We start from the raw sequence: 27,771 nt of genomic DNA, 5'->3' as shown, positions 1-27,771 counted from the left end.
GTCAACCTTGGCCCAACACCATTCATCTGTGCTAGCTGCAGAAGGGACTGCCTCTCACAAAGTAGCCTTTACAGCCAAACAAACAATGTTCAATATTGAAGGGACATACAACCGGGTCCATCGTTTCCTGTAATAATGGATGATTAATAATGAGAAGCCTCCAGATGCTGGGAAGGCATACGTCCCCAGCCAAGGGGAAAAGTAAATTCATTGCTATAATATAAACACCACGTGACTGGGTGTTTACCAAACAGTCATCGTGCCATTCTAATAAATCAACATAAAATAACAAGACTTCTCAGTCCCCAATTACCCAATGGTATCAAACTCACCATCCTTAACCTCAACATCCAGAGCCAAAGCTGTGATAGTGCTGGGGTGAATGATGATGAGGAAAACAACAGTGAGGATCCGGAGAGAACAGACCTTAATCCTCATGGACAATGAAGGTGTTGTACCAAGGAGAATGATGACAAGGGAGAAGGTGTGAAGGTCAAGGCCACGCACAAGCCCCGGAGCCAAGATCTGTATTCCTTTGCCATAATCCCTTTGAAGTAATCATCATAATCTTCTCAAGGGCATTTCGGGATGGAAAGTGAGTCCTGGGTGACCAGCGATGCTCACATCCCATGGACATATAAAAAAAGACCCGAATTTTTGCACCAGTTCGTAATTTCATCCAAAAGAAAATTAGATAATGCCAGTGAATATGGGAGTAAATCATAAAACTGGAGGAGAGAAAATGAGAAGAAATGGCTGCTGTCCACATTTGATATCTAAAAATGTGATATTCCCGCATTTATTGTTTATCAGAAATAGGGGTGAACTTTACAAACTTACCTTTCCCAATTAGAAGTAGCTCTCTGATGTATTAGCATAAGTGCAATGGCACTGTTACTGATAATAACTGGGGGTGTAATTGACTAAAAAAAAATGTTTGTTTTGTCGCCCAACTTATGAACCTGACACGAGCTACATTTGGATACTATCCCCCAACAAGCAGAAGATTAGAGGGGAAAAGTAAAACTGAACCCTGACGGACTAGGGTGGGGGGGGGATTACAAATTGTCAACACTTAATCGACAGTGAAACCAAAAATCCTTTGCAATGATTGTGAATGAATGATGCCCATGTGTGTACGCGTTAACTCCAGCAGAGTTAACAGCATGGGATCAGGATGTTAAAATTCTTACTGATTTTCTTTCACCTTCTAGGCCAGTGGTGCTGTGCTTAATGGTATTGTGTTAGTTTGGCCCGGTCGGTGGTAATTACTTTACCTCAGGCGGGTGTAAGTTTAGATCCCGCGCTAGACTATAAGCATTGAATCTAAACTGAAAATGCTGCATTGCTGAAGGTGCTGACTTTTTAGACACTATATAGAAACTCCCTCTTAAGAGACCCTTGGGCAAGATTTACAGTTCAGCGAGTTTCTTTAGTATTCTTGTCACTATTTATCCCTCAACCAACACCAACAAAAACAGATTAATGATTAACTTGCCACAGGGTGGCATGGTGGCACAGTGGGTAGAACTGCTGCCTCACAGCGCCAGGGACCTGGGTTCAATTCCAGCCTCGAGTGACTCTGTGGAGTTTGCACGTTCTCCCCGTGTCTGCATGGGTTTTGTCCGGGAACTCCGGTTTCCTCCCACAGTCCAAAGATAACATAACAACATAAGAACTAGGAGCAGGAGGATGCCATCTGGTCCTTCGCGCCTGCTCCACCGTTCAATGAGATCACGGCTGATCTTTTGTGGACTCAGCTCCATTTTCCACCCGAGCACCATAACCCCTTATTCCTTTATCTTTATCTTGAAAACATTTAAAATAAAATACTTCTGCGGACAAATGAGGCATCTGCAAGGCATCTTGGGAATTTAAAGCTTGAAGCACAGTAGCTGCTGTCACCTACTATGGTCTGGAACTGAAAGGGTTTGAATGAAGTGTCAGTCACTCCTGGAGCAACGTTTTCGGATAAAGATTAAAAATGCAGCCATTAGGTGGTCCATTTGTTTTCCATAGATTCATAACCTTTTGAGTGAAGAAGTTCCTCCGAAGCTCAGCCCTAAATTTACTTCCCCTTATTTTGAGGCTATGCCCCCTAGTTCTGCTTTCAGGGCAGCATGGCAGCATAGTGATTAGCACGATTGCTTCACAGCGACAGGGTCCCAGGTTCGATTCCTGGCTTGGGTCACTGTCTGTGCGAGTCTACATATTCTCCCCGTGTCTGCTTGAGTTTCCACCAGGTGCTCTGGTTTCCTCCCACAATCCAAAGATGTGCAGGTCAGGTGGTCTGGACATTCTAAATTGCCCTTAGTGTCCAAAAGGTTTAGGTGGGATTACTGGATTACGGGGATAGATTGGAAGTGTGGTTTAAATGGGGTGCTCTTTCGAAGGGCCGGTGCAGACTCGATGGGCCGAATGGCCTGCTTCTGCACTGTAAAATCTATGATCTATATGATCTATGATTCACTCGCCTGTTGTAACAACCTCCCCGTAACTGTCCTATCTATTCCCTTAATAATTTTATATGTTTCCATAAGATCCCCCCACATCCTTCTAAATTCCAACAAGTACAGTCCCAGTCCACTCAACCTCTCCTCGTAATCCAACCCCTTCAACTCTGGGATTAACCTAGTGAATCTCCTCTGCACACCCTCCAGCACCAGCACATCCTTTCTCAGGTAAGGAGACCAAAACTGAACACAATACTCCAGGTGCGGCCTCACTAAATTGCAGCATAACCTCCCTCGTCTTGAACAGTTGAGGATAACCTCCCTAGTCTTAAACTCCATCTCTCTAGCAATGAAGGACAAAACTCCATTCGCCTTCTTAATCACCTGTTGCACCTGTAAACCTACCAAAATGGATAACCGCACAGAAGTCAACTTTGTATTCCATCTGCCAGACCCCAGCCCATTCACTTAACCTATCCAAATCCCTCTGCAGACTTCCAGTATCCTCTGCACTTTTTGTTTTACCACTCATCTTAGTGCCGTCTGCAAACTTGGACACATTGCACTTGGCCCCCAACTCCAAATCATCTATGTAAATTCTGAACAATTTTGGGCCCAACAGTGATCCCCGAGGGACTCCACTAGCTACTGATTGCCACCCAGAGAAACACCCATTAATCCCCATTCGTTGCTTTCTATTAATTAACCAATCCTCTATCCATGTTACCACTTTACCCGTAGTGCTATGCATCTTTATCTTATGCAGCAACCTTTTGTGTGGCACCTTGTCAAAAGCTTTCTGGAAATCCAGATATACCACATCCATTGGCTCCGCATTGTCTACCGCACTGGTAATGTCCTCAAAATATTCCACTAAATTATTTCGGCACGACCTGCCCTTTATGAACCCATGCTGCGTCTGTCCAATGGGACAATTTCCATCCAGATGCCTCGCTATTTCTTCCTTGAGGATAGATTCCACCATCTTCCCTACTACCCGAAGTTAAGCTAACTGGTCTATAATTACATGCTTTCTGCCGACCTTTTTTAAACATTGGTGTCACGTTTGCTAATTTCCAATCCACCGGGACCACCTCAGAGTCTAGTGAATTTTGGTAAATTATCACGAGTGCATTTGCAATTTCCCTAGTCATCTCTTTTAGTACCCTGGGATGTATTCCATCAGGGCCAGGAGACTTGTCTACCTTTAGCCCCATTAGCTTGCCATCACTACTTCATTAGTGATAACAATCGTCTCAAGGTCCTCACCTATCATAGCCTAATTTCTATCAGTCACTGGCAGGTTATTTGTGTCTTCCACTGTGAAGACCGACCCAAAAAACCTGTTCAGTTCCTCAGCCATTTCATCATCTCCCATTATTAAATCTTCCTTCTCATCCTCTAATGGACCAATATCTACCTTAGCCACTCTTTTTTGTTTCATATATTTGTGGAAACTTTTACTATCTGTTTTTATATTCTGAGCAAGTTTACTCTCATAATCTATCTTACTCTTCTTTACAGCTTTTTTAGTAGCTTTCTGTTGACCCTAAAGATTTCCAAATCCTCTAGTTTCCCACTAACCTTTGACACTTTGTATGATTTTTCCTTCAATTTGATACTCTCCCTTATTTCCTTAGATATCCATGGTCGATTTCCCTCTTTCTACCGTCCTTCCTTTGTGCAGGTTAGGTCGATTGACCATGTTAAATTGCCCCTTTGTGTCCAAAGGTTGGGCCAGGTTATGGAGATAGGGCGGGGGGACTGTATTTAGGTAGGGTGCTCCTTCAGAGGATTCTATGATTTGATGTTTAAGAGACTTTGGTCAATTCAAATTCGTGTTGCATTTGCTTACTACAACTAAAGTGATGGCCCTTCAAAAATAATTAAATGCCTGTGAAGTGTTTTGGAATATGCTGCAAAAAATCTTTCTTTTATTATTGGGCACTCATCTCAAATAAAATCAAATAAGTGAGAATGAGGGATTGCTGATGGGAACTGTTTTCAATCACATGCTCTGCGGTGAAGTACTTAAAGAGGACATCAAGTCTGTGAATTAAGAACATAGGTTGTTTATTCTCTCCTATTGTTAAATAAGTTTATAACTCAGCTAATACCACACCCCTATCCTTTTTCCCTTAACACTATGATTATTTACTCTTTGTGCGATCATGCAGTCTCATTTGAAAGATATGACTCATTCTGTCTCCACCATACTCTCATTGCATTTAATATCCAAACTATTTTCTGTGCAAGGAGAGAGAGTTCTTGCTCATTTTTCTTCATTCTTTCGTGGGATGTAGAAACATTACAGAATCCCTTCAGTGCAAAAGGAGGCAATTCGACCCATCGAGTCTGCACTGACCCTGTGAAAGACCACCCTACCTCAGCCCAATCCCCCACCCTTTCCTTGTAACCCCATCTAATCTTTTGGACATTTGTGGGAAATTTAGTGTAGCCAATTCACCTGACCTGCACACCTTTGAACTGTGGGAGGAAACCAGAGCACCCAGAGGAAACCCACACTGACCTGGGAGAATGTACGGACTCCACAGAGACAGTCACCCGAGGTCAGAATCGAACCCAGGACCCTGGTGTTGTGAGGCAGCAATGCTAACCACTGTGCCAATGTAAGCATCGCTATCAAGACCAGCATTTTTTTCTCATCCCTAATTGCCCTTGAACCATTTCAGAGTACAGTTAAGAGTCAACCAAATTGCTCTAGGTCTGGAGTCATATGCCGGCCAGACCAGGTAGGAATGGAAGATTTCCGTCGCTAAAAGACCTTGGTGAACCGGATAGGTTTATACAACAATCGATGATAGCTTCGTGGTCACCATTACTGAGCCGAGTTTTCAACTCCAGATTTATTAATTGAATTTATATCCCACCAGCAGCCATGAGATTTGTACCGACGCCCCCAGAGCATCAACCTGGTTCTTTATGCTCTGCCAATGTCAGCAGTTCTGCTCTCTCTACTCTGTCTAGACACCATGGGCGGAATTTTCCGACCCCCCCCCACTGGGTGGGAGAATCGCCGGGGCATCGCGCGAATCGCGCCACACCACCCCAACCCCCACACATGATTCTCCCAACCACCCCCCCCCCGAAACCAGCGCCGTGCAAATCGCGCCAGGTCGCTCGGAGAATCGCCGCAAACGGCGAGCGGGGATTCTCCGGCCGGTGAAAACAATGACAGTCCTGCCGGCGCCGTTCTCACCTGCTCTCGGACCGGCGGGACCTGGGGCTTCAAGGGCCGGGAGTGGCCTGTGGGGGGGAGGGAGGGGGGTTCCAATCCCGGGGAGACCCTCCGGAGTGGCCTGGTGCGCGATCGGGACCCACCGATCGGCGGGCCAACCTCTCTGTCGGCGGGCCTCCTTTCTTCCGCCGGCTAGCCTGGATCCATGTACCATTTTTATGCGGGTCGGCCTGGGGGATGACGGACACCGCGCATGCGCTAATTCGCACCAGCCCAACTGCGCATACACAGGACCCAAGGCCAACTGCGCCTTTTACGCAGCGCCAGGTCTTTGATGCCGCACCGAGGCCCCGCCCCCGTAAATCGCGCAACGCTCCTGCCAGCCCCACGGGGGGGGGGGGGGGGGGGGGGGGGGTTCTGGGAATGGGCGCCGATGCCGGAGTAAAACACTCCGGTTTTTACTCCGACGTCGGCACTTAGACTCCCATTGGGAGTATCCCGCCCCAGATGATTTTGAACACAAATCTCTTCTTCAATCTATCTCCACAACTAAAGCCCCTCACACCTGGAACCATTCTTGTAGATCTTTTCCATGCCCTCTCTAAAGCCTTCACATCCTCATAAAGGTTTGGTGCCCAGAATCAGACACAATATTCCAGTTGAGGCCTTACCAGTGTTTGTCATTGCTTCCTTACTTTCATACTCCAGGTTTCTATTTAAAAAGCCCTAGATTCCATGAGTCTTTTCAACCACATTATGAACCTGCTCTACCATGTTGAATGATTTATGCACATTAACCCCCAAGTTTCTTTGTCCCTGCATTATACCCGTTGATTAATATTGACTCATTCTTCCGAATGCTCTTTGCTTTAAATTTCATCTACCGTGTGACCACCCATTCCAACAGCCAATGGGTGCAATTCTCCCAAGCGATTTCCAACTGCAGTCTCCGGCAGGAGACGCAGTGCAATTCCAGCTGGGTGGATCCCAGATCGCAATTCAGATCGCAGTTCACCCACATCTAGACTTTTTTTGGAGGTTGTGGTGATTTGCAAAATGAATGAGGTGTGCGGGAACTAATGATACTGGCAAGCCCAGCTCCTCAGAAAAGGGCATCCTGATCTTAAAACACCCTACAGATTCAACCCCTCACCACCCCCCCCCTCCCCCCCCACCCACCCCCAATTGTCGACAAAGACTTCCCAACCAATCACTTTCATCAGACACCCCGCACGCACCCCCCCGGCTCCCCCAACCAACAACACCCCGCTATGGAGTCACCAAGAGCCCCCTGCTTCAGGCCCCCTCCTCAGTAAATGCACTGTAAATTCTATGAATCTATGAAGAAATTCCCAATCCTTGGCACTGCCTCTGATACCCTGGCAGTGTCAGGTCACTTTCCAGCCACAATCCTGACCACCCAGCGGCTTCAATTCCCTCAGAGTCCCCCAGATTAGTCATCAAGTCTGGTGTCTGTTATTGGATACCAATGGTGATTTCCGCCCATTTCACATTGCGCCGGGGTGGAAGAATTGAAGGGGCCCGGTCAATTTGATTTAAAGCCGATTCTGTTGGGCGTGAACCAGATTACGTCATCGGCTGGGGGAGGGGAAAATCTCCAAATTAGTTCTCACCGGCAGAAATCGGGTTACAGCCCTCGCATGAGGGTCTCCAGCCATAACGCAATTTGCGCCTGCGTGAGCAGAGCTGGAGAATTGTACCCTATGTCCTCTTGAGGTATATCACCACCCTCACTTTAAGGTTCAAAGTTTTGCGTCATCTGCAGAATTAAATGATGTCATACACACCAATGTCCAGCTCATTAATGTCAGCGCTATAAGGCATTTTCTCTTGCCAACATCTGTCCCACACATGTAGCATTAAATAGCTGTGCTTTCCTCATTAAGTATTTTTGAAAATAGATATTCGAACAGACAAGCAGTAGTTAGTTGTTTTGACTGCAGAACACCAGAAAATATTCAACTAAAATATTACCCCGCCAGTACAAAAGGCAAAATTATCTGGCCGTTCACGCCAGTGAGATCTCTGATCCGACTGATAGCGCATCCCCATTGCAGGTTTCCCAGGTGTCGAGGGGTGCATTCAATGGGAAACCCTGTTGACAATGGCAGGACTAGAAGAGTCTGCTGCCGGTTAATTGCGAGCTGCCTCCAGTCACCGCAAAACATGTGGTTGGTTGCTCGATAAATCCTGCCCAAAGGGGCAGCACAGTAGCACAAATGGATAGCACTGTGGCTTCACAGCACCAGGGTCCCAGGTTCGATTCCCCACTGGGTCACTGTCTGTGCGGTGTCTGCACGTTCTCTCCGTGTCTGCGTGGGATTCCTCCGGGTACTCCGGTTTCCTCCCACAGTCAAAAGACGTGCAGGTTAGGTGGATTAGCCATGTTAAATTGCCCTCAGTGTCCAAAAAAAGGTTAGGAGGGGTTATTGGGTTACAGGGATAGGGTGGAAGTGGGGCTTAAGTGGGATGGTGCAGACTCGATGGGCTGAATGGCCTCCATCTGAATTGTATGTTCTCACAGTCTCACAGGTTACCTGACATCCCAGTTCATTACACAGCCCGGTGTCCCAACAATTTAATCAAAATAAATCAATTATCGCAGTTTGCTGCTTTTCCCTCTTTACATGAACCACAAAAGAATTTTCCGTAACCACGACCGTTTCACAGCAGCATCAGGTTCTTTTCTCTTCAGTCCCTCTCTCCTCCTCTGTTCTTTGTACTCCATTTACCGTTGACAAAAACACTAAAAAACAAAATGCCTGGGCTGTACCCTGAGAATCAGAATGTTACCCACTCGTTGAGTGGGACTCTCCCACATGTGCAGAAATCCTTCTCATCAGCATCCAGAGCCAGGGCTGGGGTGCGGTTTTTCCACACCCCAAAATGAATTGGGTCTGAATGGGTCCCTGCCCTGGTTAGTTCCTCGTTCGTTATCCTGATTGGTTGTTCCATTTGGACACTTCAGTTAGTCAATCAGCAATTCCATGGAGGAGTTGAGAGGGGCAAGCCAAAGGCTCTTGAGGGGAGGGCCGGAGGCCAGTGGGTGAAGGAGGGACACCAGCAAGGGAGAGTTGGAAGTGAGATGAGGAGAGTAGGAGATCAGCAGGGGGAAAGTGGGAGTACTCTAGGCCTCCCCAAGACTCCTGCCAATGATGTCATCATGCAGCATGTCAGTCATCGCAGAGCCCACCTTCACGAGGCCTTTGAATGTGGTCCAGTTTTGACTTTGGAAAATCTGGATAATCTAACGCCTTCACATCCTTCCTAAAGTATGGCGCCCAGAGCTGTTCGCAATACTCCACCTATATAAATATTCAAATACAAATTAAACAGAACCTCTTTGCTATTGTACTCTATGGCCTTATTAATAAAGCAAAGCAACTGTATTTTCCCTTAACCACGCTCTCAATCCATCTGGCCATCTTCAATGATTTATGCACATACCTACCAGGTCCCCCTAATCTTGCACTCACTCTTCCTGCCAAAATGAATCACTTCACATTTCTCTGTATTGAGCTCCATCTGCCACCTGTTTGCCTTTTCCACCAACCTGTCTATGTCCTTTTGCACTGTTACACGCCTCTCCTCAAAGTTCATAATGCTTCCAAGTTTTGTATCACTCCAAATATTTTGAAATTTTGCTCTGAGCACCAAGGTCAAGGTCATTAATATAGATCAGAGAAAACAAGGATCGCAATACTAACCCCTGATGAACTCTACACCAAGCCTTTTTCCAGCACAAAAAACATTCTTTAATCACTACTGTTTCTTTCCTGTCACTCAGCCAATCCCTTATCCCTGTAGCTACTGTATCATTTATTCCATGAGCTATAACTTTGTGAACAAGTTTGTGTACGGTACTGTATCAAATGTCCTTTCAAAGTCCATGTACACTACATCAACAGCATTTCCCTCATCAACCCTTCTTATTACCTCTTTAAAAAACTCCAGCAAGTTAGTTAAAAACAATTTTCCCTCAAGAAATCCATGCTGGCTTTCCTTCGTTTATCTGCATTGTCCAAAAGACAGTTTGCAATAAAGTGGGGGGGTTATATCGGGAGCGGATTTGAGCGGGAGAAATCCGGAGTGCAGCCTGGGAAAGTAAGTGGTATAAAACAACTTACCTCAGGGGTCTACAGCCTTCACATTGGGAGTGGAGCTGAGCGGGAGAAATCCGGACTGCAGTCTGGGAAGGTAAGTGGTATAAAACAACAGATCTCGGGGAAGGTACTTAAGCTGGAAATTAGGGCTAGGAGGGGTCATGAAAACGTCTTGACAAGTAGGATTAAGGTGAATCCCAAAGCTTTTTATTCATATGTGAAAAGCAAGAGAGTGGCCAGGGAAAGGATTGGACCACATAACGACAGAGGGGGGAAATCTATCTGTTGAGCCAGAGGAAATGGGCTCGGTATTAAATGAGTACTTTGCATCAGTGTTCACCAATGAAAAGGACTTTGTGGAAGATGATTCTTGGGTAGGGTGTGCAGATAGTCCGGGACAAAGCTCAGCACAACATCGAGGGCTGATGGGCCTGTTCTGTGCTGTACTGTTCTCTGTTGACATCAAAAAGGAGGAGGTATTGGGTGTTTAAGAAGACATTAAGGTGGATAGGTCTCCTGGGCCGGATGGGATTTACCTCAGAATACTGAGGGAAGCAAGGGAGGAAATTGCTGGGGCCTTGCCTGACATCTTTGTCTGCTCATTGGCTACAGGTGAGATCCTGGAGGACTGGAGAATAGCTAATGTGGTACTGCTTGTGGTAGTCACCACTGATGTATATACTGTATATATATGGGTTTTACGGGAAGGCCCCTGTACTACAGGTACAGGGGTAGATCCCTGCCTGCTGGCTCTGCCCAGTAGGTGGAGTATAAATATGTGTGCTCCCCGTACAACAGCCATTTCGTCAGCCGCTGTAGGAGGCCACACATCTCTGTGTAATAAAGCCTTGATTACATTCTACTCTCGTCTTGTTGTAATTGATAGTGCATCACTGCTGTTTAAGAAAGGTAGCAGGGATAATTCTGGAAACCATAGGCCAGTGAGTCTCACGTCAGTAGTAGGTAAATTATTGGAGAGAATTCTCAGGGGCAGGTTTATACCCTTTTGCAAACAAATGGATTCATCAGCAATAGACAGCATGGTTTTGAAGGGGGGGTTGTGTCTCACTAACTTGATCGAGTTTTTTGAGGTGGTGACAATGATTATTGATGAGTGGAGGGCAGTGGATATGTTTACATGGACTTCAATAAAGCCTTTGACAAGGTGCTCATGGCAAACTGGTACAAAAGGTGAAGTCACACGGGATCAGAGGTGAGGTGGTAAGATGGATACAGAACTGGCTCGGTCACAGAAGGCAGAGGGGTAGCAGTATAAGGGTATTTTTCTGAATGGAAAGTTGTGACTAGTGGTGTTCCACAGGGATCGGTGCTGGGACCTCTGTTGTTTGTAGTATACATAAACGATTTGGAGGAAAATGTAGCTGGTCTGATTAGTAAGTTCGCGATGACACCAAGGTTGGTGGAGTGGCAGATAGTGTTGAGGATTGTCAGAGGATACAGTAGGACATAGATAGGTTGGAGACTTGGGCAGACAAACGGCAAATTGAGTTTAATCTGGACAAATGTGAGGTAATGCGTTTTTGTAGGTCCAACATAGAGGGGAAATATACAGTAAATAGCAAAACTCTTTGGAATATAGAAAATCAGAGAGATTTGTGCAGGCCCACTAATCTTTGAAAGTGCCAACACAAATGGACAAGGTAGTCAAGAAAACAAATAGAATGCTTCCCTTCATTGGACGAGGCATTGAGTATAACAACTGGCAAGTCATGGTACAGTTGTATAGAATGTTGGTGTGGCTATGTTGGAATATTGCGCACAATTCTGGTCGCCACACTACGAGACATATATAGAGGGTTAGGAGAGGGTGCAGAGGAGGTTTACCAGGATGTTGCCTGGTCTGGAGCGTGTTAGCTATGCATAGAGGCTAATTAGACATGGACTGTTTTCATTAGAATGACGGAGGTTGAGGGGCGACCTGATAGAGGGGCATGGAAAGAGTGGATGGACAAGTACTCTTTCCCAGAGTGGTGGGGTCAGTCACTAGGGGGCATTGGTTTAATGTCCATAGGGCAAAGTTCAGAGGAGATGTGTGATGCATGTTTTTTTACACAGAGGGTGGTGAGCGCCTGGAACACGCTGCCAGGGGAGGTTGTGGAAGCAGCTACATTAAGAACTTTGATAGGATGGATATAGAGGGATACAGCACTAGGAAGTGCTGAGGGTTTTAGTCAAGGGTGGTATCATGACCGGTACAGGCTTGGAGGGCCGAAGGGCCTGTTCCTGTGCTGTATTTTTCTTTGTATGATTGCATCCATGGATGATCCTGGAATAGTGAGTAGTTGACGCACTATATCACAAGACCTATTTATATGCTATTTTCACATTTGATCCACATCTTCTGCTTGAATACCACCTGCAGGATAAACACTGCACCTATATCTCAAATTGGGTGGATTGGATTTTCCAGTTGTCAGGTGTTCCCGAACTTCCAGTGAAAACCTACCCCCATTCTGACAGGTGATCCCACAGTCATTTAACACTTGGAGGGGCATTCATGGTCTCGGTAAGATTTTCGCCAATCAAATGCCTTTCAGCTCTCAGGTCCCAGCAGGGCCAACAGGAGTGGGACTGCATCCAGCCCCCAACACTGAGGGGACAGCAGCTGCATTGAGGGATGTGGTTGGAGGAGTGTGTCACGTTAGAGGGGTGAAGGGTGGGGTGCAGGGAGGAGGTATACCTTGCAGACACAGGCCCATGAGAGGGGGGGGTCTCCGATTGAAAAGGGGGACCGACATAAGAGAGAACTGTCTTCCCCATGCCTTTCCTGCCCAAAGCCTGAGCTGTGTAACCAGCCAGGCTTTCCGCTCATTGCTGACCATCATCCGCTGCAGGAAAAATTAGAGTGTGGCAGGGAGTGGTCCTCAAGTGGCTAATTGGCAGCATAAGAGACTCAATTTGGACAAGGGACAGCAGGTCACCTGATACTTCATTCACCGCTCGTGAAATTGTGACGAGGGTAGGGGCAGAAAGGTCGGCAGCAGGAAAGGCACCTGGAGATAATTTATGAGCTCCTCTGTCTGCAAACCCGCCTCCAGGGCAGCATAAATAGATTGATTGCAAACAGATCTCACAACTCAAAATTGGGCATCCATGAGGCACTGTGGGCCATGAGGAGGAACAGAATTGTATACAACCACAATCTCCACCCTATCCCCGTAACCCAGTAACCCCATCCAATCTTTTTGAACACTAAGGGCAATTTAGCATGGCCAATCCATCTAACCTGCACATCATTATACCGCATCATTATACTGTGGAAGGAAACCGGAGCTCCCAGAGGAAACTCACGCTGACATGGTGAGAATGTACCAATTCCACACAGACAGACACCCAAGGCTAGAATTTAACCCAGGTCCCTCGCACTGTGATGCAGCAGTGCCAACCATATCTCACAACTTGTCAGGAGAAGTTGGACAGGACAACGGCGTTACAAAAATGCAGGCTTCCAAAGGAACAAGATACAATCCAGATAACTAGAAAATTGGGATAGAAAGAATGTCTAAGACGACTGGAGTTCAGAGAACCAAGACCAGGCTATATTTCACAAGAATTCAAGGACACGTAAACAGGGGCTGGTTTAGCACAGTGGGCTAAACAGCTGGCTTGTAATGCAGAACAATGCTAGCAGCGCGGGTTCAATTCCCGGACCGCCCTCCCTGAACAGATGCCGGAATGTGGCGACTAGGGGCTTTTCACAGTAACTTCATTGAAGCCTACTTGTGACAATAAACAATTATTATTATTATTAAGTGTTCCGACATAGAGACAATCAAAATAACCACATTTCAAGGGAAAGCAGACTTTTTAATAAAATTTCGAGTACCCAAATTATTTTTCCAATTAAGGGGCAATTAGCGTGGCCAATCCAACTGCCCTTCACGTTTCTTTGGGTTGTGGGAGCGAAACCCACGCAAACACAGGGAGAATGTGAAAACTCCACATGGACAGTGACCCAGAGCCGGGATCGAACCTGGCACTTGGCGACATGAAGCAGCAGTGCTTACCACTACGCCACTGAGCTGCCCTCACGGGAACGCAGACTTAGAGGTAAATCAAACATTTCATGCCATTTTTATAAGAACCTGGGAATCAAGAGTTAAAGCAATTGTGAACAGTTTGTACAGCAATCAAGACAAAGGAATCCCAAAGGGGGTGGTGTAAATACTGGGCTAGATTCGCTGTAAGTGGAGTGGAGCATTTGTTTAAAAGTGTGATATGTTAAACCTGGATAGGAGTTGGGAATGCAACCACTAATGGAAAGCATTATTGTGGACGAGAATTTTAAAGTGTGTTTTTGGGAGTGGAATTCGGTAACTCTCATGTGACAATCATCTGGGGGGATTCTGAGGAGAAATCCATAAACACTAACCTGGGTTCAGAGTGAAGTATGTGTATTTAACCAGAGTCATTGTGTGTGCTTCAAAGGGACTTTGTGTGTTAATGAGACCACTGTACCTTAAGATGTACTTTGTAATCCATGTTGATCTTTAAATATGTGTATATTTGTTAAGATAAGGGAAGAGTAAAGTAATATAATCCAATTTTTTTATGTTTAATAAATGTTCTATCCTTGTTGTTCAAACTAATTAGCGGTCCTGTAAAAACATTCCTTTGACCGAGAGTTCCATTCTGGGAACTTCCTGTCCAGTTATAACACCAACTGGGATCGTAACACTTTATTGAAAACCGTTTCATATTAATGAATATTCAAGACAGGCAAATGTCTTATAAGTAAGAATGTACCACAGGCCAGCGTAATGCCCATGTTGCAAGCAGACCGCTGATTTTATCTCTGCGTCACAGCCTGCCTCTGTGAAATGGAAAATTAGCATCCTGCTTAAGTAAGTCATGTTTTCCTTTGCCTCCATGGTCGACCCTTTAAATTGTACCTTTGCATTTAATTTGGCAGCAAATGAGAAACAAATGCATTCAGATTTATGATTGTGGCATGCAGCAGGCAACGGTAGTTTTTCTGGTGGATTTGGAGTGATTGAGAACTGCTTTTCCTGTTTTGGAGCTTTGCTGGACCAGGGGAGAGGGGGCTGAGCTGTTGCATTGAGTTCAGGTGGCAGTTGAGTACGTGAGTCTGAGGGAGGGAGGTCATGTCATGATTACCCCAAGAAGTGTCATGGGGGAACAAAGGGAAGCAGCTGGATGATGGAGGGAAGGATGAAGGCAGCACATGCATGATAGTGACTATCATGTCATTGACTGAGGGCAGCTCAATGGTGAGGCTGGGCGAGTCAAGTGTAACCAGGGGAAGATGAAGGATAATGGGAGAGGGGGGGGGGGGGGGGAGAAGGGGGGGTCGAGGGGGACCAAAAGTAGGCAAGTTGAGGGTGACCAAGGGCAAGTGTAGGGTACCAGGGCGTTGCTTGAGGGTGCCCAGGGGCAACTCTAACTTGATAGACGGTTGATCAAGTGTGATGTTGGGTGGCCTGGGGGGGTCACAGAGGGCAGAATTATGGTAATTGATAGAGGAACAAAGGTGTTGGAGAGGATGTCAAAGGTGACCAAGGGTAGGTGCAGGGTAATGGCTTGCAGTTCCAGGGATCCAAGTGTGGCAGCTGGGAAGGGATCAGAGAGTGGACGGCTGCCCAGGTTCCATTTAAAATAAGGCACACGTATCTTCAATTACCATGAGATAACGGCAGAGTCAGAGACTTCCTGCCCACCCCACAACTGGCCGTACCCTTTGCTTACGCATAGCTAATCAGCAGGCTGCTGTGTGATTACGTGTGGCCAGCTGCCCTTCCCTCCAAGTGGCAATCTCTCTCACTTCCAGCTCCACCATCAGGAGACTTTCCACTACTACAAGATTCTGCCATCACCTTAGATTCTGCATCAAAGTCTCTGCAGTGAGACTTGAGCCCAAGGCCTTCTGGTACCACTGAGCATAAGATGACATGTCCAGTTTTATATCGAGAACATGCTCAGTGAAGAATTGATTAATTGGCTTTTGCATCAGCTCATAAATGCCAACAAACATATATGATTAAAAAATATTTTGAAGGAACAGCACAGCTTTTGACTGCTATGCTCAGAGTACATGCTCAGTCAAGACACACGTGTAGAAGAGCTTCCCCTTCTCTCGGATCAAAGCAATTTGATCTTCTCAACAACTGCTTGGTTACTCAAACATTTACTTATGTTTCATAAACATTTAACATCATTCTAGCATGACACTTAGTTGGTACAAACTGTTCTCCACCTACCTACTAGATGGGTTTTACATTGTGTGTGGATCAATTAACCACAATTCAGATCCTTTTGCTGTCAATCAATCTCAAATCACCAGCTTGGTTGACTTAAAAAGACCTGCGCTTAGGTAGCACTTTTCACAAACACCAGACACCTCAAAGAAGTTTACAGTCAATTAGGTAGTAATTGAATAGCAGTCACTGTAACATAGGAAACGTGGCAGCTAGCATTCAAACCAACAAGATAAATCTATTTTTGTGTGATGTTGATTGAGGGATAAACATTGGCCAGGACACCAGTGTTAACTCCCCTGCTCGTCTTTGAGTTAGTGTCAAAGGGGTCTTCTACAATCTATATCCAACCGAGCTGCCAGATGGGACCTTTGTTTAAATTTCATCCAAAAGACAGTAATTCTGGATGTAGCGTTCCCTCAGCACTGCACTGGAGAGTCAGCCCTGAGTTAAGCTGACTTTACCAATGAAATATAAAAGCAGATGCTTTAAATTACAATATGTGCAATGAATATGATTGCTTCAGGACCTCGTGAAAGTGTGTCTCACACAGCAAAGAAAATAAAAAGTGAAAAAAAAGTTTCATAATAGTTCAGGAATCCAATGACAGCGGTGTCTCAGTGGTTAGAACTGCAGTCTCACGGCGCCGAGGTCCCAGGTTCGATGCCCATGTCAATGTCCATGCGGAGTTTGTACATTCTCCCCGTGTTTGTGTGGGTTTCGACCATACAACCCCAAAGATGTGCAAGGTAGGTGGACTGAACACGCTAAATTGACCCTTAATTGGAAAAAATTAATTGGGTCCTCTAAATTTATTTTTTTTAAAGTTCAGGTATCCAATTACATTTTTGTTGTTGAAATTTCTTCCCAAACAGTTTGCATTTAATTCAAGAGCTTGTTTGAATCATCCAACACCTTTCCCCCCCACCCCAACCTCCACCCCCCAGTTAAGGAATTCTCATCCCCTCTCTCACTGATGTAGCTTATTGCGATGCTACTGAGAATGGTCAAAAGCAAGATGGTGGTTTGGATTGAGGCCTGAATAAAACTTAGAGCTACACATTGTCAAAGGCAGATCATGTTTGACAAATAATTTTACGTGAAGTGACTAGGTGTGTAGCTGAGGTTAGAGCAGTTGATGGAGTCTACATGGAGTTCAGTAAGGTTTTTGACAAGGTCCTGAATGGGAGAATGGTCAAGAAGGCAATAGTCAATACGATCGAGGGCAATTTGGAAAATTGGATCCAAAATTGGCTCCGTGGCAGGAGGCAGAGGGTCATAGTCGAAGATTGTCTTTATGACTGGAAGACTGTGTCCAATGGTGTTCCGCAGGGATCGGCGCTGGGTCCCTTGTTGTTTGTCGTGTACATTAACGATCTGGATGCGAATGTAGGTGGTATGATCATTAAGTTCACAGATGACGCAAAAATTGGTGGTACAGTAAATAGCGAGGATGAAAGTCTTAGATTACAGGATGATATAGATGGGTTGGTTAGATGGGCAGAACAGTGGCAGAAGGGAGGTTATGATGGAGCTGTATTATACACTGGTTAGGCCACAGCTGGAGTACTGTGAGCATTTCTCATCACCACACTAACGGAAGAAATGATGTGGAGATGCCAGCGTTGGACTGGGGTAGGCACAGTAAGAAGTCTTACAAGGTTAAAAGTCCAACAGGTTTGTTTGGAATCACTGGCTTTCAGACCGTAGCTCCTTCATCAGTTGGAAGGAAGTGATTGTACTGGAGAGGGTGCAGAGGAGAATCACCAGGGTGTTGCCTGGGCTGGATCGTTTCAGCCATCAAGAGAGACTGGATAGGCTGCGGTTGTTTTCCCTGGAGCATAGAGGGCTCAGGGGGATCTGATTGAGTTGTGTAAAATTATGAGGGCATAGATTGGGTGGATAGGAAGATACTTTTAACCAGGGAGCATAGATTTCAGCCAAGGGGCAGGAGGTTTAGAGGGGGTGTGAGGAAAAACCTTTTCACCCAGAGGGTGGATGGAATACGCCGTCTGAAAGGATGGTAGAGACGGGAACCCTCACAACATTTATGAAGTATTTAGATGAGCACTTGAAATGCCATCGCATACAAGGCTAGATAGGTGCTTGATGGCTGGTGTGGACGCGATGGGCCGAAGGGTCTCTTTCCATGTTGTAAAAACTCTTTAACTGAATTGCAATGTTAAAAAAAATATGGTCGACTTCACTGGGACCTTTTGCCCAGTGGGCATCCCCCAAAATGTAACTGGAGTCATTCTGGATTAGAAATATCCATTCTTACTTTGCTGTCTATTGTGGGAGATTCTCGATCTTTCTCAGCATGCTGAAGCTTCCTGTTCAGATCCTGAAACATGTCTTGATGCCGTTTTCTTGTGTGCATTATTTTCTGGAAATAAAAACCATGATGTTAGTAAAATTCCGCTGAGATACACTGGGTACAGAGTCAGTGTTTAATCAGAGCAAAGAAAGGGCTCACCTCAAAATCTAACTCAGCATACCTAGATTTTCTTCTCTAGAAATCAAAAAAATCAGAAAATTAGCAGCACTGATCAAAATGAACATCAGATCATGGGGCAGATGCCATGTAAACATGTAATTTAATTATGTTTTAAAAGGACAATGTAACATTTCTCCATTATCATTAATGTGCCTCATGCACTAATTATCAGTTTAAAACTATGTTGAGAGAGGCCGGCAGAGTTTTGGACAGTGTTAGATGTTATTCTCTAACTTCTGGAACTCGAATGTCATCAAGTTCAGGCTGATGAAATTAAAGTATTCTCTATCTCCTGCCTGTTAAGATTTTATGCTCTATCAGTTTCGGCAATTTCAATTCAATTCCTTCGGGGAATGATCCACAACACACAGTTGCCCTAAATATGGCAATCTCGTTCAGAACTGCCACAGGATGGCTGATGTTGGAAACTCAATAATGTAACACTGCTACAGCAAGAGGCACTTTAACGAGGTTAGAACTGAAACACTTTGTCGGTACAGAACTAACTCTGCATCTAATTGCGTTAGACCTGACCTGGAAATGTTTCATGCTGACACTGAATGCCTGAAATGGAAAGTGTCGAATTAACTTTCTTGACAAAACACAGAAAACAAAAACGTTCAAATGTGAAGGGTTATTGAAGTCGTACTTCTTAAAATGAGAAAACATTACAAACACTTTTCGTTTGTTCACAGTCACATAACATAAATAGACATAAATCATTCTGAAAATGCTTGTGGTACCGTTTGCAGCAGGTATCACTCTGAGGATAATGCCACTCACGTACCAAAAATTTTAGCCAAACACTTACTCGTGAAGAAAGTGCTTTCTTGCCAATGCTTTAGGTCAAAACACATTGATAGATGTAAAAAGGACTGCATTATGTCAATCAGATCAGGATTTGGACTGGGAAGAAAAATTGAACTGTAAGGCAGCTCACATGGTTCCAAAATGGCACTGCGAATGATGAACAAGAATGCTCCAACATTAGTTATTTACTTTAGTGTTATTTTGGATTGAACCAATACTTCAGCTGTTATTCGCAGCCTCTTACAGTTTGACACAACCACACTAACGGACTTAAATTCTGCTTGGTGATTCATTGACAGAATCTATTTTACTGGATCTGAGGGGAAATTGCAGTTATATCAGGATCGCTTATGTGTTTGTCTGACACTCGCTGACAAAAGTGAAACCTTCAATTATAGAAATATTTGATGGAAAAACAGTGAAATAGCTAAACTATGATAGAAGCTTTTAGTTGCATTGTTTCTAGCCTGGTTTGAAAGTTGACAATATAACAATGGTATTGTAATTAATTCCAATACAGAGTGGAAGACTGCTGAAAGTAGACTTATAATCACCAACGAAAACAGCATTAATACATTCTTCAAAGATTCAGTATTGGTAATTGTGCCCATCATTCACACAAGTTAAAGTTTGATCTTTCCAATTAGTTCTCTCTTTTAGAGGACACCCTACATGAGATTGTGACCTTGATACACCACCCCATCTCATTTCTGCCACCTCTGACATGGCTGACCATACTATCCTGTTCCAGTATCTCTTATTCATTGTCCAGCTGAATGGGACTGTCCTTGCCTAATTCGACATTTTACCAATTCAGATGCAATTAGAGAATCTACCCTCAAGGTTTATTATCTTAACCCAGATCCAAGGGTCCTCAAGAATCCATCTTTAACCTCCTCCAATTTCTCATCTTGACATCATCCAAAAACATGAAGTCAAGTTCGCATTGATGTCGCATAACTCCACCTCACCACCTTTACCGTTGTCCCGTCCACTGTTCGTATTGTTGGGGTTGCTTATCTAGCCACTGCTTATCCAATGAGCTGCACCTTCCTAAAATTAAATATTGGGAAGACCAAAGCCATTGACTTCGGCCCTTACCAAAAGATCCATTTCCCTGGTTCTGATTCCATTCGAATCCTTGGCCAGGATTTTCTGGACACGCAGGACAGGTTGATTTGATGGCACAGTGGGTAGCACTGCTGCCTTACAGCGCCAGTGACCCAGAATCGATTTTCACCTTGGGTGACTGAGTGGAGTTTGCATATCCTCCCCATGTCTGCCTGGGTTTCCACTGGGTGCACCAGCTTTCTCTCACAGTCCAAAGGTGTGCAAGTTAGGTGGATCGACCAAGATAAATGCCCAGGGTTACAGGAATAGGGCAAGGGGGTGGGCCGAGGTGGAGTGCTCTTTTGGAGGGTTAGTTACGACGGGACACAAGTTCAAGGAGAGGGGCAGGAGGTTTAGGGGTGGATTTAAGGAAAAACGTTTTTACCCAGGTGGTGACGGTCTGGAATGCATTGCCTGGGAGGGTGGTTGAGGTCGGTTGCCTCACATCCTTTAAAAAGTACCTTGATTAGTTCTTGGCACATCATAACATTAAAGACTATGGGCCAGGGGCTGGCAAATGAGGTGAAGTAGGTCGGTCAGTGTTTTTCATGTGTCACTGCAGACTCGATGTGCTGAAAGACTTCTTATGCACTGTATTATTCTGTGATTCTGTGACTGGAAAAATCCCACCCTCAACAAGCCAGTTTGCAAACTTAGAGCGGCACGGTGGCACAGTGGTTAGCACTGCTGCCTCCCAGCGCCAGGGACCCAGGTACGATTCCAATCTTAGGCAACTGTCTGTGTGGAGTTTGCACATTCTTCCCATGATACGTGGGTTTCCTCCCATGATCCAAAGAATGCAGGTTAGGTTGATTAGTTACACCATATTGCTCCTAGGTGGGGTCACAAGGATAGGGTGGGGGATTGGGCCTGCATTGGGGTGCTCTTTCAGAGGGTTGGTGCAGACATGATGGGCCAAATGGCCTCCGTCTGCACTGTAGCAATTCTATAATTAGAGTCCTATTTGATCTGGAGTTGAGATTCTGATCCCACATATTCTCTCCATCACAAAGACAGCCTATTTCCACCTCAGTGACGCCACCCACCTCTGCTCCTGCCTCAGCTCCTGTTGAAAGCATCATCTATGTTTTTGTTATTTCCTGACACAACTATCCTAACCCTGACCTGTTCAGCCATACATCTTCATCAACCTTCATAAGCTTCCATCCAGTTGAACTCAACCAAAACTCTGCAGCCCACATCAACTTTCCCTCATCTATCCTCATCCTTTGCTCGCTTACTTACACTGGATCCCAGACAGCCAACAGCTCAATTTGAAATTCCAATGCACAGGTTCAGATCTCTCCATGACTTCTTTCAACCTCTGTTACCTCCTCCAGACTGACAAATCTCCTGGAACCCTCTCCAACTCTGGACTCTTCCACTTCACCATTCCCTTAGCCCCGCCACTGTTGGCGAGGCCTGGGATTCTTTCCCCAAACCCTGGAGTTTTCCCACCTCTCTCTTCCCTTCATTAGGGCCCTCCTTGGAACAAACTTTTAAATCAACTGTCCTATTTTATCCCTTTTCGGTTCAGCATCATCGTTGTCCAGTTACACACCTGTGAAGCGCATTGTGACACTTTCCTCCATTAATGGTGCTAATAAAATGCAAGTTGTTGTTGTAATAGAAGCCAGGCCTAGGATCAGTTGGAAGTTAAACTAATTTCTATCTCAGGGAACGCGAATCAAATATGTGATTTTTTTTCCACTGACATTTACAGCATTTTATGAAATGCAGATCAGTCTGTACATGAAAGAATAGCTGAAACTGCAACAGAAACCTTTCATCAGAGTAATGTCAAAAAGTTCCATCTGAAGGAGGTTGCATGAACTGTGAGTTCAGTGTTTAGCAAGAATGATAACGTTAAAGAAAGAGGATGACACCAACGGCAAACAGAGCAGTGGGAATCTGCCTGCCTTGCTTAAGAACAAAAAGGATAATTTTAAAATTAGAATCGGGGCGAGAGAATAGTCGCAGGGACAGGTTAAGCATGCTGGCATCACAAGCATTCATTGATGGACTGCTCTTTCATAATCCAAGGATGTGCAGTTTCGGTGAGGTTACGGGGATATGGTGGAGGAGTGCTCTTTCAGAGGGTCGGTGTAAACCCGATGGGCCGAATGACCTCCTACTGCATGGTAGGGTTTCAAAACTTTGCTCGAGGTTTTTAGGAAAATATCCACATTGCTGCCGTACTTTGTAAATCTTTCAAATGAGGTGTTTCAGTAGGACATTAAAGTTTTGCGCCATTCATGCTGTTTCCCTGGGTTCCTGCCAATTTTTCCCACCAAGATTGGGGAATCTCCATCAAGATTTTACACCATTAAATCAGATAGAGTCCATTCTTAGCTCTAATTTACAAAGAAAGTGAGAAAAGGTGACTGAGAAAGGATGTTACAGTTAACTGTAAGAATCCTTGGTAATCTCGGCAACATGTTTTCTTTCTAATTAACGGGAATCAGCCCAAATACTGCACTTGTTTAATTCGGTATATCAAACATATTTTCAAACCTGTTTGTAATGCATGCTCTGGGTAAAATCAGCTGAGCAGTGACTTGATGGGAATGGTGGTTTGGGCCTTCATTAACCAAATGTTTCATTGGCCCAAAAGGTGTAAAAGAGGCCGATTGTTCAAAAAAAAACAACAGCAGTAATCCAGCATAGAGTAAGAAGAGACGTTTGCAGTGAATGAACAGGGAGATGTGCAGCTCCCAGAGGTCCAGATAGTGCTCAGGAAAACAATAGTGCCTCGAATCCTAAACTGGAACCAATCAAAAGAAATTAATTTACTCTTGTGTCTTTGCTCTGGGACCTCCTGAGGACGTGAAAGGTGGAATCAAAATGCAATTTGTGTTCCCGTGTAAGTGGAGAATGTTGGGAAAAGGATAGTGAAAGAACATTTACCCTAAACACAGAGTGGAGGAACAAAGAGATATGGGAGTGCAGCCAGGTAGGAGCTTGGATTCAAAGGGGCATTGAATGCAAAAACCTGATACAGAATTTGTACAAGGCATTCGTCAAGCTATACTTGGAATACCGTGAGAAGTCCTTGGAACCCCTTCATAGGAAGCATTAAACAAGAAAGTCGTGAAAAAGGTGCAACGGAGATTCACTGGAATTGTACCGGGAATGCCAGTTAATAGGTTCTGAAGAAAACTCGGTAGCTTGAAAACTTGGTAGATTTCACAATGGATCAGAGAAGGTTAAGGAGGGATTTCGTAGTAACTTTCAAAATTAAGAGATGTTTACAGAAATAATTAAAACTTAATCCCAATGCTCAGCAGATGGGTAATAAAAGGGCATAAACTCTAACTGTTCACCAGAAAATTGAAGCGAGAACTTAAAATATTTTATTTTCACAATGGAGGACTATTTGAACATGAATGCTTAACTACAAGTGGTTGACAGGAGAAATATTGAAGGATTTAAGGCAAATGCAGGCAAATGGGATAAAAGTAGACTGTCCAACTCAAAAAGCCAGCGCCAACATGTGTGGTCAGGTGAGTGGCTTCCTACCAGCTACTGTTTTCATCATCTTACATACGAGAGTCATATCTCAGGGCTACGAGTTAGTGACTATCATTATATTCAAAGGAAGACAACGCAGAGAATTATCGACAAGATAGCCCAATATTTATGATGGGGAACTGCTCCAGTGCATTTTGTAGGATATTAATAATGTTAATTTCAACGACACAGGAGCCATTAAAAGATAAGGTGCCATCTTTAGAAGCAATAGGTTGTGCCTCATAAATTGACAGAGGTTCTTTGAGGAGGTAACTTAATTATAAGCGCGAGTTGTTCAGTTGATGTAATTCATTTACATTCTTAGAAGGCGTCTGATAAAGTCCAATGTAGAAAAGGTCTTTATAAATTAACTAATTGTACTGAAAACCGGCTTGGAGGTAATAAATGGAATAAGCTCTATCTGGGGGGTAGCAAACAGTCTAATTTCATGGGGTGTATTCTAGGTCCCTTAAGGTTCATAAATGAGATGCAGGACGAATTCTGTTGCAATATAAAATTTGATAATCACACCAAACTGTATAACTAGGTGATCAGAATGATTTGTTGCCTTCAAAGACATCTGGATACATTAAGTGAATGGGTAAGGGATGACAAATCATTTTTAATTTAGACAAGGATAAGAAAACGCACATAAATATGAAACAACATGTACACCGTGGGGTGTCAGATCTGCAAAACCCATGACTAAACAGCACATTTAAGGGTAATTTTCTTAATTCTGCTCCCAGTGTGAAGCATTACCTGCTGGGACTGTATAGCAGGAATCTCGGCATCTCTAAAATTTTCTGCCGATCAATTTTAATAGGCAGTAAATCATGTACGCCCAAATTCCCAATATGAACCTCCAACAAGATTAAACTCCACACTAAGAGCACAACTTCATCAAATCAGCCCTTCAGACGACTGTGTACAATTTTTATTATCCTACCTTCAACGGTACACTGACACATTGGAGAGAGTTCAGGGAGGCGCGACTGGGATTATTCTGGGATTTAGGGCTCTAAAGATTATAAAAGACACAAAGAACTTAACATATTTTCACTGAAGCAGAAGATTCAGGGACACACAGACAGAAACAGGTTATTCAACTTAGATTGCAATCTCGGAAGTAGAGGAACTTAAAATATTTTATTTTTACAATGGAGGACTATTTGAACATGAATGCTTTACTACAAGTGGTTGACAGGAGAAATTCACAAATCCTGAACAAGAGTAGAGATTAGATGATTTTTTCCCCCATGGAGACATGAATTAGATTAGGCAGAATCTATGATAAAACAAAATCTACAGGGTCAGCAGAAGGAATAGGCTAAATTGACCAAGTAGCTTTTTCGGAGACCTGAAATGATGCTGAGAGAACCTAACATGCAAAAACCTATCAAACATCGAGGTGAACTTTTTCTCCTCAACATTTATCAGAAATGTTAACACTGATTGCTTTACTTATGGGGGCAGAAGGACACAGAAAATCAACATTAGGCATCACGAGCAGAAGGCTGACTCCGCAAATACAAAACGTTGATTCTATTCAAACTGAACAGTTGACTGCAAATCCATGGGAAAAATGTTGTGGAGATACCATTTGAACGGCAGCCTGTCTCAAAATCAGTAATGTACTTCTTAGCATTTTCCAATTTAAAACTTCACGACTGACAAGGCCTCAGAAACCTTGCCCAATTGATGTGGTTCTTTGATTTAAAAAAAAATGTTTTTCATAAATATTTATTTCAATGTCAGATTCTCACTTTGGATGCTTCCTCTTCAAATATAAGTTGTATGTCCTGTTCTTCAATATATAAAAACTATTGATGGCCCTTTAACCTGGTGCCTCAGTTCAGTGGTTACCCGCCATGTATAAATTCAGAAAGCCCTGTGCCAGAAATTCAATTGTTGTGGTGATACAGCTATTTCTAATCTAATCCTTGCCAAAGATGCATGCATGTAAACTTTCCACCAAAGGACACCGGATGACAATCAGAACTGAGCACCTTGGCTGATTTTCCTACAGTAGCTTAGGTGCTCAGCGCTGACCAAAAGCCATATCTGTTCATCGATGATGTGCTCACCCACAACAGCATTACTGGAAACACTTGAAAATAGAGTTCTCGGGCATTTCCTTGGATTATTTTTTCCTGAAGGAATTTTGCCAAAGTTATGGGTGAACTCCCATAGAAATTCTACCCTGGGACGTCTGGTTCAGCTGACAATTAAATTTAAAAAATAATCTATGAGATGTGGGCATTCCTGGCTGGGCCAACGTTCATTGCCCATCCTCAATTTCTCTTGAGAAGGAGGTGGTGGTGGTGGGCTGCAGTCCAGCATTTGGATACAACTAAATGGCTTGCTGGTCCATTTCAGGTTCAACCAAAGTCATATGTAGGCCAGACCAGGTAAGGGCAGCAGATTTCCTTCCCTAAAGCGCACTCGTGAACCAGATGGGTTTTTACGATACGGCAAAGTCTTTGTGGTCATCATTAGACTTCTAATTACTGATTTTTATAGGTGTATTTAAATTCTACCATTTGTTATGGTGGGTTCAAAGTTGGGCCCCCAGAATATTACGCTGAAATCTGGATTGCTTGTCTAGTGACAACAGTCGTTAGCACTTTTGCTTCACAGCGCCAGGGACTCGGGTTTGACTTCCAGCTTGGGTCACTGTCTGTGCAGAGTCTGCACGTTCTCCCCTTGTCTGTGTGGGTTTCCTCCGGGTGCTCCAGTTTCTTCCTACAAGTCCCGAAAGACGTGCTTGTTAGGTGAATTGGACAGTTTGAATTCTCCCTCAGTGTACCCAAACAAGCGCCGGAGTGCAGCAACTCGGGGCTTTTCACAGTAACTTCATTGCAGCGTAATATAAGCCTACTTGTGACACTAATAAAGATTATTATGATTATCACCACCTCCCTAGTCTGTTGCTAAAATCAGAAAGCTCCTCTAGTTCCTTTTGACTGAGTTTGAGCTCCTTTACAGATAGGGGAGTGATTACATCTCCAAGTTTGATGAGGCACAAACAAACTGCTTTCTTCAAGCATGCTGCTTGCAATGCAACGAGATGACCTTTTAAAGATCAATAATATAGAGCTACTGTCTCCTGGAGTGATTTAGATTACATTTCAACGCGGATTATAATTCTTCATCATCTTTTCTGGTATGGAGGCCTGGACTTTCATCCCTGAGGCAGATAGAGAGAGTCGGCAAAATTTGCCTGCCTATCTCACCAGGAAAGGTAGTTTTTTTCATTCCTTGAATTGGGATAGCGCAGGCCGCAGTTGGGTCAGGCGACCCGGGAAAGAGTTTGGAGGCAGGGGGTGCTGGATGCAGAGGTGGGGTGGTTAAAAGATCTGCCAGAGTATCTGAAACTTTGTCCCAGTTGTAATAAAAAAGTAAGGCACTTTATCCCTCAACAGTTTACTCTCCACACACTCTCTATGTATTATCCATGACACCTCATGCCCCCCACCCTCCCTTGGCCTCTCATGCTTGGCTGAGAGCCCAGAATTCCAGTAGCCTGTTGTAGCAGCTGAGCCCCAGGGAAAACATTGCTTAATTGACAGCTCTGGTTCGCTGATCTCTTCTGTCAATTGCACAATTTCATTTACACAAGATAAATAGGATCTTGATTTCCACTGGGTTGGGTTGATTAGGGAACCCTTTAAATTGTGGGTGGGTCCCAATTCTGGGATTCCAAACCCCACTCCTAGGCTGTTGAATTTTCAGGAATACCTTTAAAGGGCGTAGGCAGCAATCCTGGCTTGGAGGGCTCCTTTGTGGAGATAGCAATATCCTACGCCTCCACAATTTTCATGGAGGGAGG

General features: G+C 44.4%; 1 protein-coding gene across 10 annotated transcripts in view; it reads right to left on the bottom strand.

The window, feature by feature from the left end:
• adgrb1a (adhesion G protein-coupled receptor B1a) overlaps positions 1-27,771 on the bottom strand; it is an 846,604-nt gene that overhangs the window by 22,773 nt on the left and 796,060 nt on the right. For 8 of the 10 annotated variants that reach the window (XM_038808775.1, XM_038808774.1, XM_038808778.1 and 5 more), the window contains 3 exons: positions 24,889-24,960; positions 18,489-18,524; positions 18,294-18,398 (listed from right to left, as the gene is read on the bottom strand). In XM_038808775.1, the coding sequence (XP_038664703.1) occupies positions 18,294-18,398; positions 18,489-18,524; positions 24,889-24,960 (213 nt within the window). The remainder of the gene's footprint in view (positions 1-18,293; positions 18,399-18,488; positions 18,525-24,888; positions 24,961-27,771) is intronic. The other 2 variants (XM_038808779.1, XM_038808784.1) reach the window with 1 other exon arrangement.

This window comes from Scyliorhinus canicula, chromosome 10 (genome assembly GCF_902713615.1).
Source record: "Scyliorhinus canicula chromosome 10, sScyCan1.1, whole genome shotgun sequence".
Classification (NCBI taxonomy): Eukaryota; Metazoa; Chordata; class Chondrichthyes; order Carcharhiniformes; family Scyliorhinidae; genus Scyliorhinus; species Scyliorhinus canicula.
The sequence above is the reverse complement of the archived record's forward strand: the minus strand, read 5'-3'. Positions and strand labels throughout refer to the sequence as shown.